The 18,418-nt window shown below is 32.0% G+C and overlaps 2 protein-coding genes across 2 annotated transcripts in view; one reads left to right on the top strand and one right to left on the bottom strand.

The window, feature by feature from the left end:
- The window catches only part of Cow (Proteoglycan Cow), a 290,331-nt gene that overhangs the window by 257,360 nt on the left and 14,553 nt on the right, over window positions 1–18,418 (top strand). Inside the window, exon 3 of the mRNA XM_074133234.1 lies at window positions 3,863–4,109. Coding sequence (XP_073989335.1) covers window positions 3,863–4,109 — 247 coding nt within the window. The remainder of the gene's footprint in view (window positions 1–3,862; window positions 4,110–18,418) is intronic.
- eco (Establishment of cohesion) lies at window positions 6,536–17,521 on the bottom strand. Its single transcript, XM_074133233.1, has 10 exons — window positions 17,289–17,521; window positions 16,791–17,004; window positions 15,907–16,044; window positions 15,511–15,825; window positions 15,096–15,409; window positions 14,209–14,314; window positions 13,899–14,082; window positions 13,298–13,456; window positions 12,734–12,945; window positions 6,536–7,421 (listed from the first exon to the last, which is right to left on the bottom strand). The coding sequence occupies exons 2-10, from the start codon at window positions 16,985–16,987 to the stop codon at window positions 7,298–7,300; spliced, it is 1,749 nt and encodes a 582-aa protein (XP_073989334.1). The 5' UTR covers window positions 16,988–17,004; window positions 17,289–17,521; the 3' UTR covers window positions 6,536–7,297.

Below are 18,418 nucleotides of genomic sequence, written 5' to 3'. Positions count from 1 at the left end.
TTGTGCCAGAGATTTGTGTTCTGTATGTCTATTTGTTTGTGCTCGCATCTCTGTACATGCTCTATACGTTTAGATATAATATTGCAATGTGGTATATATATTTGCTCCATGATACCATATATATCCAGTAAAGCTGAACATTGCAATTTTGCAAACGCTAACCAATTAAATATAACAATTTTGAACAAATTTATTCCTCATGAACACAGTTTTCTTATTTAATCTTTTTTTGACTTTGTTTAATTTTCATTGATAATTAAAATTTCATTGTATCGATACAAAAATTTTGTAATGCTTTAAATAAATATGATAAATTCAGAAAATTTTAAAATGTGTTCAACCAAGTTTAATGGAAATCAATAGCATTGTTTTTGGGGCAAATTCAAAAACTAGAAAAATTGATTCAGTAAATGGATCTTCCTATTAGATAATTCCGCCGCAATGGTTATTGTCAAATCCCATCGTAGCATCATATTTCTAAACTTTTTGAACTGTGATGACCACACACATACAGATTAATGTCAAAACCTATTATTCTCAGGAGACAAAGTATATTCAGATGAAAATCTCCAAATCAAAAATCAGTCCGGTCGCCAGATATGAATACGAATTAAAAAAATATATATATATTAGTAAAAAGTAAAGTAATCGCCTATTTTTTCAGACTAGGCTTAACGTCCAACTTCCAATTAGGTGTCCTGGACGGAAGGCGGAACCACATACTTTACTCTAAACAATTTTTTCTAACAGATAAAAAGTAGCCGTAAGCGGGATTCGAACTGGGGATCTCCCACTTACAAAGCCACGTTCTTGACCACAAGACCAACACCCGCCCCCAAAATTTAGTACTTTCGTTCCATCACAATCAGAACCAAAATACAATAAAAAAAAATGCAGAATGGCGCTCGCAGTCAACATACAAAGTGGGTCTGGCTCTGTGCAGGATAATTTACTATAACTTTACCCTTTAGATATTTTAACTGAATCTGTTGTTAGGGTCAAACAGATTCTTCAAAGCTCTTAAACAAAGGAAATATAACGTTATTTTGCATTTTAGAGCATAATTGTGAGTAGAAAGCTGTGCCCAGTTACCTGCGAAAGAGTTAATTGGGGTACCAGAAGATTATACGAGTTAGACTTATTCTCCAGTGTTGCAGGTGAATAGCGTTTTTATTCTGAATTTTGGAGGATATTAGAACTCATTTTCCTAACATAATTTATTTTCTGACGTTCACATTTAAATGTAATTTCCAATTCATTTAATAGATGTTTTAATTTATTCCAAAATTAGTAAGATTGACGTGGTATAAAATTGCCAAATCACCTGTAATGAAGTACTAATTCTACTAAAGGAAAATGTGGCCTTCACCATTTAAGTACCAAGTCGGTTATAGAAGGATTTAAGGAAATCATAATTGAGGTTCTGGAAGAAACGTTACACTTTTCTCAAAGTTAGTTAGTGTTCTATTATATTATTAAGGGCAAGTAACATTCAGTATAAATGAGGAGTTTGTTGAAATTCTACTAACAATCGTTTTTCACTTAAGAGAACGACTTATGAATGTTCAAATCATATTAGTTATTTCTTGCTGCGGTTATGTTATTCACCAGAAAGGTATTAAATTAATATGAATAATTTCTTTACTGATGAGTTACTTGAATGTCTCCTATTACTGCTCAGGAGTACTGAATTGACTTAGAATGAAGTCCCGAGTTCGAAACCACTTTCATCTCTTAAACTTCATCTTACCCTAGGATCCTCTCATTTTGTTAATGGTAGTTTAGCCAGAGCTTAAGAATAGTGCATTGAGAGATCTCGGCATTCTTCAATAATTGAAAAAATCCAGAAACATTAAATTGCTGTAAAATTTTAAATGGATACCTTGCAAAAAGAATTAATACAATTATTGAAAAACATTACTGGCAATTTTCTTTGTTTTGGCTGAATACAGTTTGGTGAAATAATTTATTGATTAGTTAACTACTTAGAAGAATCAAAAATCTTTTATTACAACAGTATATAAATGTAATCTTCAACATGCTGAATCAACCATCTAAATATTATTGAAAAAAGTGCAAAGATAAGCTTGATTGAATGAGCTCTAAATCTATAACAGAAGATTATCTAGTTGGGAAAATTATGTTATAGCACAAACTTTATATCACTTTAATAGGGTCCACTGTAACTTATTTGTTGCTCAATTTCCTCTTTTATGAGATAATGGTCCATTTCTGGGCTATAACCATTTATTTAGTTATTGGGAGTTTTCTTATTATCTTGTACTATTATTAATAGATTTCTTCTTGTAAGGAGCTTTAATAGGAATAGCATGTGATAACATATACTGAAAATACATTCTTTTTTCTTACGATCTCAGGAGCAATAAATGTTATTGCTATATTTCTTAAAATGGTATATATTTCTTCTTAAAGGAAAAAAAAATAATTCTAAAATTGTAAGAATAAAGTTCCAATATAAACACAACTAGATATTTAACTTTCTTTTCTACTCAAATACACTACCAAAAGTATATACACTACCAAAAGTAAATATACTACTAAAAGTAAATATACTACTAAAAGTAAATACACTATTCTAATGAAAGTAGTACTTTTAATTTATAACCAACTCATGGATGACATTCAGTGAAACTACTACCTTAGGACTTTAAGTCCTACCTATAAGATTGCTTCTTCCAAGTTATCCAAGTCTCCTCCTGCTCTCTTACACATCCAATCCTCGCTTCCTTGAAGGGATTATTCTCTCTCTACTCCCTAACATTCTATTTACGGCTGATCTTCCTCCACCCAACACTTCACTTTAGTCATATGTCAATGATACTTTCAACCTATCCCTCCGATCCATCCAGTCTCATCTCGAATGCAGATTTTGCTTAAAAAGAATGAAGGTAAACGAGGCCTTCAACTTCAATCATAAAGTATTCCCTCCAATTTATCAGAACCATAGTCCTATCCTCCGGTAGATAAGGTGCGATATCTCGGACTCTACCTCGAGAAACGCCTTCACATGGAAAAACCCCTGACTCAAGTGGTATGAACTTAACTTACGTTACCGAATGATCAAGCCTACTCGATAATCGATCCAAATTGACTCTTAAAAACAAAAAGAAACTATACAGAAAATATCTATATATATTGTATGTTTATTAAGTATGTTGTACGAAATCATATGATTACAACAAACGGATGTGCTTAGTTATTGCAGAAAAAAAAAATGGACGCTACAAAACAATAGCCTCAGCTCCACATGCTACCAAACCTTCACTGGCTCGTAATTCGTCTGAGAATTTTCCATTCCCACACATTCAGAGCTTGGTTGTCCTTACTAGTTAACTCGTATGTTATAATTGACTTTATATTGTCAGCTTCACACATCTAGACATCGTTCTAAAACGAGGCAACTTTTGTACGGCAAAGTAGGATTTAATGCGTGCAACCAATTTTGCCTTAATATCCGAGCCCACTTCAATAGACTTCCTGACAACCGTCCCTAAATATTTATATGAATTTACCCTCGCAGTTGTATGGTTCATCATCTCAAGGTTTCTCTTTCTTTGCCTGGTTCTTATAATGAATGCCGCAATCACCACGACATCAGCGAACGCCATATGTTGAGTAACACGTTTTTAGCTATTGTATTTGCTCTTACTGCTAATTCAACCGCTATGTTAAACAAACTGGTGAGAGAGTAGCATGTAACTTAATAACTTCTGAGCTGACGTCAATTACAGTGTGTAGAAATAATAGAATTTGAAAACCGAACAAATTAACATTTTGAAAAGCACATTTCCATAAATATCTAAACATTTTTCATTAAAATATTTTGTTTGTTTTCTTCCAGGTGAACTTTGCCAACCGTTGAACTGCAAAAAAAAGGAACTATGTCTGTTAGAGAATCCGTTCACAGCAGTGTGCGTTAGCAAGAAGGAATTACATAAAAGTGGCGATGTAGTGGTTCCTAGATCAAAATTAAGTCCAGAAGAAGCGGCTAGATACTCTCAGGATCAAAATGAAGAGGATGTATTCTATGACAGTGAAGATGAAGATGACGAAGATGATCCTGAAACCAATCAGGATGTTTTAACACCGTTAGTATTCATTAATAATATTTTCTCTGCCTAGAGCCTCTTTCTGCTCACTGTACAATTACATTAATGGAACGGACAGTAAGTTTAATAAAACTAAACAATTATTAATTAAAAGTCCTTATTAAGTCCAGCTCATTTTACTTACACATAGATTCTCCTGCAGATAGAAGCGATTCGCAATACAATAACTGCAATTTAATTATAAGTATAAGTACAAAGAAACAAGAGTTTTTGATCTTGTAATTAACTGATTTGAAGAAAATGTTACTCCTATGATGTACAACTAAAGTTAAATCTCAGTGATAAGATATAATAATAATTAATCCTTTATTTTTAAAATAAACAAATAATAATACAAAATACAAAATTTGGAAATTGCATGGCCTATAGCCGTCTGCAGGAGTTAGCCTTTATATAAAGAAAATATATATATATATAAATACATTAAAATAAGAAATACATAAAAATAAGGACATGATACAAAAAAGAAAAAAATAAAGAAAATGAGGTTTGAAGTAAATACAATGAAGAGGAAACCAAATTCTAAAGCTAAACAAAAAAGAAAAGAAAATAAAACAAACTTCTTGAGAGTTAAAAATAATAATAATAATAATAAAAGATATTTAAATTTTACATTCTACATTTATAATTTTGTGTCTTAAAATCCAGGCTCTCTTAGCAAAAGTGATCAGCGGAAGATAATCCAGGGTGGACAGTAAATCAACAATATAATGACCAGAAAGACTAAAACTCCCCATGATCTGGAGTCGGAGTTCACCTAGAGTAGGACATATAGCCAGGAAATGATACAGATCCTCCTGTGCCCCTAAGGAGCACAGAGGGCACATGCTCTCATCACCCTGCCGCTCCAACCATGGGACACTATTCAGCCTGAGTAGCTCGGCTCGAATTTTAAAGAGCCAGCCAAGGTCTCTAAAATTTAATTGCGCATTGGCTATATGTCCAAAAAGCGAACAGCTATCATCTATGTCCTCCATTAGTGTCCTGTAAAGGAGGAAACGCTCAGTCTTTCTGGCCCTTCTCACAGACTCCTCCCGAAAAGCACCCCGCACTGTATCCGCCAACGCAGTCAATTGCGGTTGCCACACATTGATGACGTCCAAGGATAAGTCGAATGCCAACGAATGTTTCTGCGCCAGGACATTCCAACGCCGAAAAAATGCCGCACCCCTTCCAATAATTTCAAGCGCCACAATACGTGAAAGACGGGAAGGTGGAAGCATGAGGATTTTACGGATGTATTTAAAGTGGAGGTGCAAGGTGAATACAAAAATAGGATCGACCGAGGTTTCCAAGTGGAGGATGTAATTAGGGGTCGAAGTGGGGAGAGCAAAGAGCTTTTTAATATAATAGCGCTGGAACTTTTCCAATACTTCAAATTCTTCAAAACCCCAGACCTGACAACCGTAGCAGACTATCGCACGGTGATAAGATATATTTTCCAAGTAAAAACTAGTAATGTTTAATAATAGTAAGTAGTTAGGTCTCCTTCAGGTTTAGCAATTACTATTTAGCAGGCAGGTTTATTGTTCATTTTAAAAAAGTACAGTATCTTTCGGCAGCTACATCTGCTAGAAGTTAATTATATTATATTAAAAATATATTACTTTAAAACTGCTAATGGCATCTTTAATGAGGACATTTCACTTCCAGTTTGCACAGAGTAAGAGATAACTTGAAATTTTTATGCACATCGATTTTTAAGGTTAACATACGTATAATATTGTAAAAATGTTTTTTAATAAAATAGCCATTCACTATTGCGTTTTCTTCATTTTTTTTTTTTTTTTTGTAGGTACTGTCTTGTTTTTGCTAACAATAATACAATAAATCTCTTGCAGTAACTTCATTGATCGAAATTTTTAATTTTTTTTTAAAATTATATTAAAAATATAATATATTTACGATTTCCATTTAGGATTAGGATTAAAATGACGCTAAAAACCCTCTGCATTTATCTATCAAAATGGTACTTCCGTTCATCCGATCTTTTCAAATTTGGAACGTACTGTAACTTTATATTGTACATAAGAGAGAAGCTTAACCGAATTCTCTCCCAGATTTGCGTTAATCTAAAGTTACATTTTCCAGGAAAATGTTTCATACAAAAGTTATAGAACTAAAAATTTGCAATGAGCATACAATTTTTAAAGAAAATAATTGTAAAATCAACTCGGGAACCTTTTCATTTACCAAAATTATTTCCTGCCGCAACATGGTGAATCATTTCACTTCATCTTGATAATGTTATCCTTACAAGTTAATCACCATTATTGACCATTGTACTAGGCTAATTAAAAAAAAAATCAGAAAACATCCCATATATTAAAATAAAAAAAAACTAGCGCGCAGTTGAATGCATAAGCAGTCTAGTCTCTTATGTAGCAATAAACAAAAGCAGGAACTTACAATCCAGAATTTTCAACAAAACTTTATTAAAAATAGAAAATACAAAATTAAACACTTCTTAAGTTAGTTTTCGTTTAGTTTTTTAAGTATAACTTTAAAAGAGCTAAATACAAAATTTACAAGTTACTGTATTTAAATTAAGTTATTAAATACTATGAAGAAAAAATACAAAATATACTAACTATGCAGGTACCTTTTTCATAAGTCTACTTAAAAAAAAGTCGTATTTTAATATTCAACTTTTCAGAAAACATTCCTTTCATTTAAAAGTATAAATTAATTTCCTTAAGTAAGTGTTTCTTTCATATTTAGAACTTATTAATCAAATGTAGTAACAATTCCACACATAAAAATAGATGGAAGTAAACATTTAAATTTATCAGTATATAAATATAGACATTTGAGGTGAAACAGAAACATTCCTTACGAATTGTCTTTCACAACCGGAAATAGCCAAAATAAACAAACGATATATTAAAAAAAAATACAGCCCCCTACAAGCAAACTATCACAATACATACAACTAATTTTTTTAACCTTAGCAGGATTTTTTTTAAATTATATTTCCAATATTGCAGCAAATGTTGATAATCCGTAAGTCAGAAAGCTGTAGGACAAACATTTTATTTTGTTCTATCAAAAGGAAAAGTTGTTGATTTATTAATGTGTTCAACATACATATACAAATTTATAATCAAAAATATCAATTAAATGAAACGAAACCAATATATAATAAACAATAAAATTATAATTATTAACTAAGTATATACATAATATTCTTTAGTCTTCGTATACGCTTCGATAAATTTTCGCCCATCTTCTGTTGGTGAAGAAAACGCCATGTCCGAACATTTGAGGATGTAGCCGAAAGTAAAATTGCATCTAATTACAAAAGTAAACAAAATAAATAAAGGTTTTTGAATATAAAAGATTTATGTACATATTTTATTAGCTTATATACACATATATTGCCATTTACTTATGGTATAAGATAAAAAAAAAACAAGCAATGTGCTAGGTATTCAGGATGAAGATGATAATTTAACAAATGTAGAATAAATATAGGAATGTGAAATTAAAATTTTTGCAAATATAATAATATTGTTTATTTTCTAAAACAGAAGTAGCGCTATAAGCGAAGTGCAGAAAACAAGACAAAAATGTCATTTTTGGAGTAATGCAGCGATAAGATAAACAATCAATCAATTTGCAGGTAGACGTGTTTGATCCTGAGTCTTGGTGCTCATTCATAAAAAAAATAAAGAATTTTGCATCTATGGAATAGACAGAAATATAGAGGAAAAAACAAAAGACTGAAAAATATGTTTCGCTAATCAAGTACAGCACAAATAACTAGTCAATGTTAGAAGCAACATAGATATCTATTATGCATATTGGACACTTATTCTAAGTGGGTAGAAATCTAGCCGACTACAGAAATGTTGGCCAGGTTTGGATTGCCGAAACAATACTTGTTACAGTTACCTGCAATGGAAGAAGTTATATCTCTCTGGCATTCAAAGAATTTTTGAAAGCTATTGGAATTCACTCACCACATACCTAATGCCCAGTAGCAATTAGCTTCGAATGATTAGCGGAAAGAAAGTCGTACGTCACATATTTAAAAAAAAAAGTAAGGTTGGACTAAGGAGACCTCTACTCCAAACTTACTCACTTTTTACTGTATTTTCACAAAACCCCGACCGCAATGACGAGTAAGTCCACTCATGTTTGGACAAAATATCCGCAACGTATTGGCTCTAGTAAGGATAAACAACTAAAGAAGTATGCTCAGAGCAGTTGCCGTACTCTCAGGAAGGAAGCAAGAAAGGAATTCTTTTTTAGGGGAAAAATTGTTAGTAAGGATTTACGACCGGAACACTAGGAAAAGGGAAGTTAGGAGGGGAGGGAAAGTCATGGATTGAGTGAGAATAGAGATAGTGAACTATGGACACGGAATGCCGACATTTAAGAAAAATGTAATAACCAGGGTCATACAAAAATATATGTGGAGAGTTGTTTTATTTATGTGTATTTTATTTTATTGTTTTATTATTGTTGTTATATATACAGGGTGATCCATTTAAAACGCACCAATCCGCGTACGCATCATTCTTATTACTTAAAAAATCATTACACTTTTTTAATAAAGTGTAGTCATACGCGGGATTCGAACTGGGGAACTCCCACTTACAAAACCACGCTCTTGATCATCAGACCAACACCCTGGCAAGATATTCTTACCGTAATCACAGTTCAAGAAGTCTTGCATACTGAGTACATTAAAATGATGTGATGGTTACTTTTATTTGATGATAAAACAAATTTATCCTGATTCACCCACAACCATTTATTTATGTATTTATCGTAAAATGTACATTATACTACATGTTTTAAAATCTTCAATTATTATTATTTTTTTACTTTGCGCCACCAATAACATTTTTGGCAGTCAGAGGACCTCCCAAAACGTGTATTTCTGGTGGAAAATTAATATCGAAAACCGTTCACGAATAGATAAAATTGTAAATTTGATCTTAAATATCTCAACTAATATTAGGGATATCGAAACGGGGTTAGCGTCATTTTTCACAGTATTTTATGTAGTTTCCATAATCATTGTCAAAACTAGTGGTCCTTATGAAACCCTAATCGGGTTTTTGGCCGTAACTCCGCCAAAAATGAAGATACAGCATCGGGGGTGGAAAATTTTAAAACAAGACCAAAAAAAACATATAGTTTACTTCGTGGGTTTTTTCGAAATTTCGCTTTCCTAAAAGGTTATTAGCGATTGGTGCGTTTTAAATGGATTACCCGTATTAAAACTGTCCGGTAGGACAGTTGTATAAGGGTTGATCATCAAAAAGTGCACGAAAAAGCGTAACGTTGAAAAACACCCAACTTTGACAATTTTTTTCTCTTTTTCTACTAAAGATAAAATTCCCAAATTTTCTTTAAAATAAAGGGCAAACCCTCCTTTATGACTGTAATTTTTTTGCAACAACCCAGATCTAATCGGTTTCGAGAAAAAAGTTGCTGAAAATGAGCAAAAACGGCTTTTTCAGAAATTGTTGTTGTTCTTCTTCTTCTTCTTCTTCTTCTTGTTGTTGTTGTTACCTTTTTTGTAAACTGCGTAGCGCCTAAACGCGCGAACCGATTTTCATGAATGATAGTACAGTGTGTTCATTTTAAGACGGCTCAAATGCATTTCATGCTTAAACGGTTAATCTGTGAAAAAAATGGTAGAGGAAAAATTTGTTTCCCGTCGCCTCTAGTTTCAGAATATGTGACTTGATTTTAGATTCCTGCCCGCATACGCGGCTGACGCGCGACCAAAAGTGAGGGTTCGCAGTTGACCCCCATTTTCATATACACAGTTTTAAAGAGTATAAAAAGTTATGAAAGAAACCGGAAATCACAATTCGATATCTTCAAAATTAAAGGTGCTAGGCCATTTCAAAATCAGGTATTTATTAATCATATTTCAATTTTTTAACTAGTTATCAAAGAGAAAGAAGTGCACACGATAGATCATTTTTATGTATTTTTTCATCCCCTTTCTACTGAAAATATTGCCAAGGCAGTAAAGCTAGTATTTTTCTTAATATCGGGAAATAAGTCGTTTTCCGAGTGATTTTTCTAAGAAAAATCAAATGTCAAGAGCTTTAGATGTTCTCAAGCATACACAAAATGGCTAAAAATTAATTTTACATCAGTTACAAACAACAAGGTTTAATAATTATTTGGTAATTTTGGGAGAGTTGCGTTTAATTACCAAAAAAATTGGAAACCTCCTGCCACATATTTAAGTGATCAATATCTTTCATGTAAAGGATCAAACTTATTCCTTAATTTATCAAATAATACATTTTACACAACTTCCGTAGCATGTACTGTGCCTTCAAAGGTGCCTCCTGAGATACAGAGAACAGTTGATAACCTCCAGGCTAACCTGGCTTGCGAGCCAGAGGAAATTGCCAAATAATTATTAAACCTTCTTGTTTGACACAGATGTAAAATTAATTTTTAGCCATTTTGTGTTTGCTTGAGAACATCTAAAGCTCTTAACATTTGATTTTTCTTAGAAAAATCACTCGGAAAACGACTTATTTCCCGATATTAAGAAAAATACTAGCTTTACTGCCTTGGCAATATTTTTTATAGTAGAAAGGGGATGAAAAGATACATAAAAATGTCCTATCGCGTGCTCTTCTTTCTCTTTGATAACAAGTTAAAAAATTGAAATATGATTAATAATTACCAGATTTTGAAATGGCCTAGCACCTTTAATTTTGAAGATATCGAATTGCGGTTTCCAGTTTCTTTCATAACTTTTTATACTCTTTAAAACTGTGTATATGAAAATAGGGGTCAACTGCGAACCCTCACTTTTGGTCGCGCGTCAGTCGCGTATGCGGGCAGTAATCTAAAATCAAGTCACATATTCTGAAACTAGAGGTGACGGGCAACAAATTTTTCCTCTACCATTTTTCGCTCAGATTAACCGTTTAAGCATGAAATGCATTTGAGCCGTCTTAAAATGAACACCCAGTATAAAATATATATGTATATAACAGAAAGACGCATTAAATTAGCTTCAATAATACATCATTTATGTGATATTTATGTATCACATTAAAACAATACAGAATGTATGAGCTGTTTATTTTGAAAGTGGGGCTAGTCTATTTTTTGATGAAATTGAAGATAATGGTAATTATAGATAAACTTAGTATGATTTCTTTAACTTTAAACAATTTAGAGTCAAAAAAATGCAGAATCCTAATATTTGGAAGATGGAAGTTTTAACTCTTAACAATATTGTAAATATGTTTAATCTAAGTCCATCTTAGGTTGAAATTATTTAACAGTACAGCAAAATTTAACTCCGGTTGCTGTATGTTGAAGCAAATGTGATGGTTTAACAACATGTCTGAAAGTAGGTTGTTTTTATCTATCTATTTTTGATATTGGTAATCAGTGATTGTACAATATTTCATAAAACTTATTATTATTTAATAATAATAATAAGTACATCTTAATTTTGTGTTTCATAACACCAATACCGGGAAATTTTAGTACTATTGGCAACACTCTGAAAAACTGTAAATTGTATAACATTCGACTGATATTATCGGCTATCAAGTAAATTGTGTTGTTTTGTGCTCGGTGTACGAAAAAAGTTTCATTATTTGAAAATTAATAACGGATGGTGGTTTATTTTATAAAAAGAAAAAATGGCTGAAACCGATTTCAACGGTAATTATAACTCTGATGCATCTGAAAGTGAATTTGGTAGGTACAAAAATAAAATAAAAATACTTTTCTGGGCAATAAAATCCTCATTTGCAAGTAACTTTATTATTTTTATTATGTTTGTAGTAATGAGACCCATGGCAATCGGTAATAAAAGAAGAATCTTGGAATCAGAATCTGAAGAATAGTTGAACTATTGATTAGTATTTTGTTTTTATTGTTAAAAAAAAGACTGATACGACTGAAGTATTATCCATATAAATCAACGATTACAATAATTCATTAATTTTGAAAGTGAGGCAAGTCCATTTAGTTATAAAACCTTTATTTTTCTTAGCCAGCACTGTAAACACTATTGGATTATAAACTTACATTATCTAATACCACATACAAAAAATATGTCTATTAATATTTACCAATATTTTTAAATTTACTGAACCGCTAAACATTAAATAGCTCGCAATAACAAAAAATGGACTTGCCCCTCTTTCAAAATAAAAGGCTCATATGATACTCGTAAATTAAAAATGTAAATAACGTCTACTTATTTAATTAGAAGAAATGTTCGTAACAAAATTGTAGGTATTATACATCTAAGTAGTATGGGGCAGTGCAAGTCAAAATTAAATAGTGACACTTGATCTTTCAAGTCACACAGATAGAGCACTAACTAAAAGTGATGAGTTTGAACACAGAATCTAAAAAAACTAGTTATCGACCCAAATAAAATAAAGGTGAACTGAACCGAACCAAACAAATTCTTTTAGGCAAGGCAGCAGTATGAGATCTAATCATCCATTCTCAAATTGCAAGAGTTACCCATAATAAGTGGTGAGGGAAAGTGAGCTTTTCTATTTGTTAATAATTTCACAAAGAAATAGATTAAATAGGATACTCATCTAAATATAACACTAAGTGAAACAAAATGCTTTACTAACCTTACACTATCAAGTAGACTGGTCGCAATATTGCAACGTCTGAAATGGTTGTCAACCCATATTCTAGAAATAAGACATTTTACTGGATACTCTTCTTCACTGCACAAACCAACATCGTCGCTTCCCTCAATGTGCAACATTTTGTGAGCTTTTGTTAGATAAGATACAGCGGCAACTCCGCGAATAAATTTTCCACATATGTACATATAAATCTAGATAGAAAAAAATTAGGTGAGTAAATACAATAAAATTAATTCGACAGAGGACAATTTTTATAGCAATAAATAAATTCAAAGCTAGAAACCGGTAATCAAACCCAGTATCACAATACTTCTTGGATCATGCAAAGTTAAGATGACATTAAACAAAAAGTGAACTCAGACAAACTTATAAAGCTATTGAATACTTTTCAAAATATTAAATTGTAGGATTTAAAAATTGGGAAAGTTAACTATTTTTATTCCAAGGACCAAAAAGCAGCATAAAAATTCTTTAAAATTCAGAAAACACTCTCCTTTAAGAATTACGAAACTAAGAGTTTTAAACAATCACAGCAATTCTCACCTGAGTAGTTTGAGGTCCGTTTGGGGGGTACCCAAGTTCAGAATCAATTATTTCCAAAACATTTGTACCTTTTTTCCACCACTGCCTGCAATCTGTATCTCTTACGCACACTATTTTATTTGCACCATCGTTACGTACAACTCTTTCATTTTTCCATCCCTAAACAAGAGAAAAAAACTAAATAACTAATATCTGAACACTAAACTCTTGTTAGGTTGTTCTCCAGTTAGCAATTTTCTGGTTCTTTCAACATTATTCTGAATTTAACAATGAAATCAAGTATGTACTTATTAAATTCTTATCACAATAGTTTTATAGATGTACATCCCTAACGATACGCTAGTTTTGTTTGGTCCACTATTTGGTACAAAAAAATTATCTAAATATTTTGGGAGCGGCATGTGCTCGCAAAAAATGATGCTGAAAATCATAGAGAAATTCTCTAGGTTTTCCAACTATAGGCTCATAAAATTTAACAAGAATTCTTCCGATTTATTCTACACATTAGAACTGAAAAGATGTTATTTCAAATCTCCAACAGAATAGTTAAGAAAAATTTAGGTTTCTATAAATATTTTATGTTAAATAAGTTTCAACTTACATTGTAATGCAATTCCTTAAATTTAAAGTGAAATAATTCATGCTCTGCCATATCTTCAGGATTCCCTTGAACATACATTAGTCCGCAGCCTGCGCATTCCACTTCCTTCAATTTATTTTGCCCCACATCTAACTGAAGTTGATTTAATCCCATCCCTAACTTCGGTTTCTGGCTAGAGAGTTCTCTAAAATTTTGATAATTGTTTTAATAAAAGATAGATTTTCATTTTACTTCAATGAAGGAGCAAAATCAATATTAAAATATTTCTAATATTTAGAATTGTCAACTAATGGAAAAGTAATTTACTTACAAAGTAGCTTTTGGAACTGGAGTAATGCCACAATTAGGAGTTTTATCAAAAACCGGAAACCATTTTTCTTTTGGAGGAGTGCTTGGGTCAATATTTTCATCATTAACTGCAAATAAATTTAATACCTGTAACCTTTATACGTTTTAAACAATAATTTTAAATTCATCTGGCAGTTTATGTCCAAAAAAATGAATCATTGGATAGTCCAAAGGTGAAATGGATAAGGAACCAATTTCGTGTCTTGTTCAGAAATTATTATTATTTTTTTTTTCAACTTCATTAAGGCATGCAAGATTTAAATGAACTGACTTCAAGCTTGAAGATGAAAAATAGCCAATAAAACTTAGTAGCCATCTACCAAATAAACCACTGCTTGCTGCAATATTGCAGCACTCTTAAGTTTTCCTAATAAAATGCAAGAGAATTCCAACTCTCGAAAGGTAAGCAGTAAGAGCGGGCGCTGATAGAATGAAATATAGAAATAACTACCCGAACAGAATGAACTTTCCAGCAATGATCACACAGTGTACATATATACAGCATCATCATTTGAGAAGAGACCCAAAATGTGATAACCAATCTGATCAGGCAATATTAAAAACAGTAATAATCTGAAGCACATTCTTTTAGATTGCCCAGTAAATGAGCGCTTTCAAAACAAGAATTAAGAGTACGGGCAGATCAACAAAAAGCATAATTATGAAAGACTAAGATCCAGGGCACAAGAGACATTTAAGTTATCATCTAACTCTGCTTAGAATTAACGAACGTATTAGTTAACCTGTGAAATCACTAAAAATTCCGGCTATCCGACGGAAAAAATGGCTTATTTAAGAAATTTTGCTGAAAAAAATTAATGAAACAAAAAATGTGAACAATTTTATTACCTAGGTTTAATGGTTTAATCATTTTACTTTCTTCTTTCACAGATTCATCAGGTTCTTCTGGTTTCCCCAGTCTGTCCAATAGATAGCTTACTTCCCGAGAAACTTCATCTTCTTCATCATCTTTCATCATGTCTAAAACTCCCTCTCTAATTTCTTTGAATTCGTCTAGGATATCACTCTGTTCTTCTTTTACAACTAATTCTTTACTCTTCTCTTTGGTTAGAGTGGTATCTGGCTTTTGTGGAGACATAAAAATGTCGTTTGGGAGCAAACGTTTTTTTTTAGTTGAACGTGGAGGTGTCATAACGACAGAACTGAAAAGAAAAACTGCTGAATAATGGCACCAAAATGGACTTTATCAAATCAGCAGATAATAGAAAAATAAGGCAGTAAAGAAATTATCGTTTTTACATACCTTCGCCAAGTATATTTATGCAAGTCTTCGCTAGTATTAAAAATTTCCCAGCTGTACTTCCGCTTAGTTTCATGGAGTTTTTCTAATTTCTCCTGTCTTTTCCTTTCTTTCAATTCTTTCAACGCTTTTTTCCTCTTCAGGATTTCGCGCTGTCTAATTTCCCTCTTAGACGGTTTTCTAACATCATGTCTTAGATTTGGTTGCAATTTAATCTTTTTACTAGTTTGTTTTAAGGATTTATTTGGGTCGCCAGATGATCGTGATCTTTTCTTATTTCGTGGCAAATTATCAAGAAAAAGGCAAGTTCGAGCCTTGCTGCAATAATTCAGAAATATAATATTGAATAATTCTTTGAATTTTAAATTAAAAGTAATAACACTAAAAATGTTTACTTACCTATTTTCTAGAACTGATTTTCTTATTTGCCTATACATTTCCGCTCCATCTGTTATTCTTGTTGGTGATTTAGTACCATAAAAAGTACTCGGCTTTATGAGTCCATGGTCTGGTGATAGAGGCTTTACACCACGCATTCTATGATGAGATATTACCATTAATTCATGTTATTAATGATATAATTATAATTCAGTTTATTAAAAAGAAATTTTAAAAACAAATTTTCGGGGTAAGGGCACAAAATTTTCCGAAGAAATTTGTTTGACTTCCAATTCTTCAACTCAAAGAAATTTCCCATTTAGCAATTGATGTTTGCTGATGCAATTAAATTGCCTATGAATACTGTTCAGGTAAATCAAGATTGACAAACTTCATTTCGAGTGGTTTGTCCGGCTAACCGCTCATACGTCCGAAAGGATATGATTTTAGATCCATAAAACCGAATTAAATATCCCTCTAAAAAGAAACTCACTTTGCTTTCAACAATTTTGCAAGTACTTGAAATAAGAACTATTCGGTTGGAAGATTTTTATAATTTTACGCCAATGAATTTAAATAACTCGTCAATTTAATTCTTACAATATTTTATATTTATTCCTTAAATTTTCTTATGGGACTCCATAATGTGTCCAAAAGCGGGTATGTCTAGCACCATGAAATCGAGATGTGATAACTCGCAAAAAAAGAATGGTGGATTAATCTGGACCTTTTTCGTAACAGAACTACAAGGGATCAGCACTAATGGCGAACATGAGGAAGCTGGGAAACAGTGCTCCCTCATTCTCAAGTTAAGCTCCTGAGGAAACTTTCACGAATTCCCTAGAGAAATTCAATTAAAAAATGTACTTTCTGCTTTCTCACTGATATATTGAAATTACTCTTACCTTAGAGGAGTCACAATTGGAATTGGTGATATTTTTACAGGAGAAAGAAGTTCACTGGATGTCCTACTTAATGGCGAAATATCGCTTAAATCTGAATCGCCCTTTTCAAATAAGCTTCTTCTGGTATCATTGTATGGATGTATTTCTTGAAGTACGCACTGTGATGCACGCTTTGGCGTTGACAGTGCATCAGCCATTTCGTTCTCTGTGATGGCTGCAAAATAAACATTGAATCTGATCTAAAATGCCATATTTAAGAAGTTTCATAATTATTGACTCTTATAAAACACTGTTGTATAAAAAGAAAACTGATAAATTATTTGCTAATTCTTTTTATTTGAGGCTGAAGCCTTTTTTAACGCGGTAGAAGTCACTTAGTAAAGTAAATAATACACATTTTGCTAAATAACTTGAAAAAACAAATGCTAATAATTTTGCCGAGTGTACACGGAGAAGTACTATTACCTTATAGTATATTATTAATTAAATAGTACCCACCTTGTTTAACTTCGAGGTTAGTCAAATAAATTTAACAACTAATTATCGGGTCGAAATTATCACAAAAATATGATCAAAAAACAAATTCAGGTTAAATAAGCTCTCTTAAAGAACAATTTTGAGTTTTATTGAAAGCTAGAACACATCAACTACTGAACATAGCAATGGCTACAACTTTTACCGCCAGAGACATGTTCCCGCCAAATGAATCCCCCACTATTCAGGAAATTCATGATGTTCCCACTCCACAACACAGTTGTTTTAGTGCCTGAATACAAACACAGCTGATGACGATGGAGCAACGTACGAAGGGAGTGAGTGAGAAATAGCCAAGAGAAGGCAAGTTAAGAAAATTACAAAGCTAACAATTTGCAACAAAAATGTAACATTTTTTTTATTATTGTGAAACATAATATTTTTAAGTTTATTTAAGCTTTTAAAAGGAACAAACTAACCTTTAATGTTTGTACCTTGAGTTTGAAGCCATATAATTTGATAAGATATGATTCAATGTGAATCGTTTAGATTTAAATTTTAAAAAAGAAGCAAAAAATAGCATTATGAATTGTCAGAGAGATTCGATAGAACGTTGTGACTAGTTATTTGATCAAAAACAAAAGTTCTTGAAATTTTGGCGACGAATGTTTTATACCCTGTGAAACACTTCCGTGATTCCTTCTATATTTCTGTCATTTTTTGTTTATTTATTTATTTTTTTTTTTTGTGATAGTAAAATGTTTTTATAGTTTTTCCAAAACTCGTTTTGAAGGGTCCTCAATATAAACTACTTGGTGCGTTAAGCTCGCTACTTTCTCTTGGTAGGCGCTCTTCCCCTCCAAATTTCTGTTACAAATTTTGATCACAAACTTACGAACAGCAAGACAATAATTATTTGCCCAGAAAAATGTTTTTTTCAAAATAATGGCCGGTTTAAATAAGTGCAGTTATTACTAAGTTCAAAGTAACTCAGTGAGGACCTATTATAGAAGTTTATACAAAAAAAAGGTAGTACCGTTATACCTAAGGGAAAGGGCTTATTTTTCTGACCATCGTTCAAATATTTAGCTTTTATTAGATATTGTACAAAGCCTTCACTCAGTGCATTCATTTTTGAGCCATCTCAGTACCGC

This window comes from Rhodnius prolixus, unplaced genomic scaffold (genome assembly GCF_049639745.1).
Source record: "Rhodnius prolixus isolate KJV_2025 unplaced genomic scaffold, Rpr scaffold_10, whole genome shotgun sequence".
NCBI classification, from domain to species: Eukaryota; Metazoa; Arthropoda; class Insecta; order Hemiptera; family Reduviidae; genus Rhodnius; species Rhodnius prolixus.
Note: the sequence above shows the minus strand (reverse complement) of the source record. Positions and strands in the feature narration are given on the sequence as shown.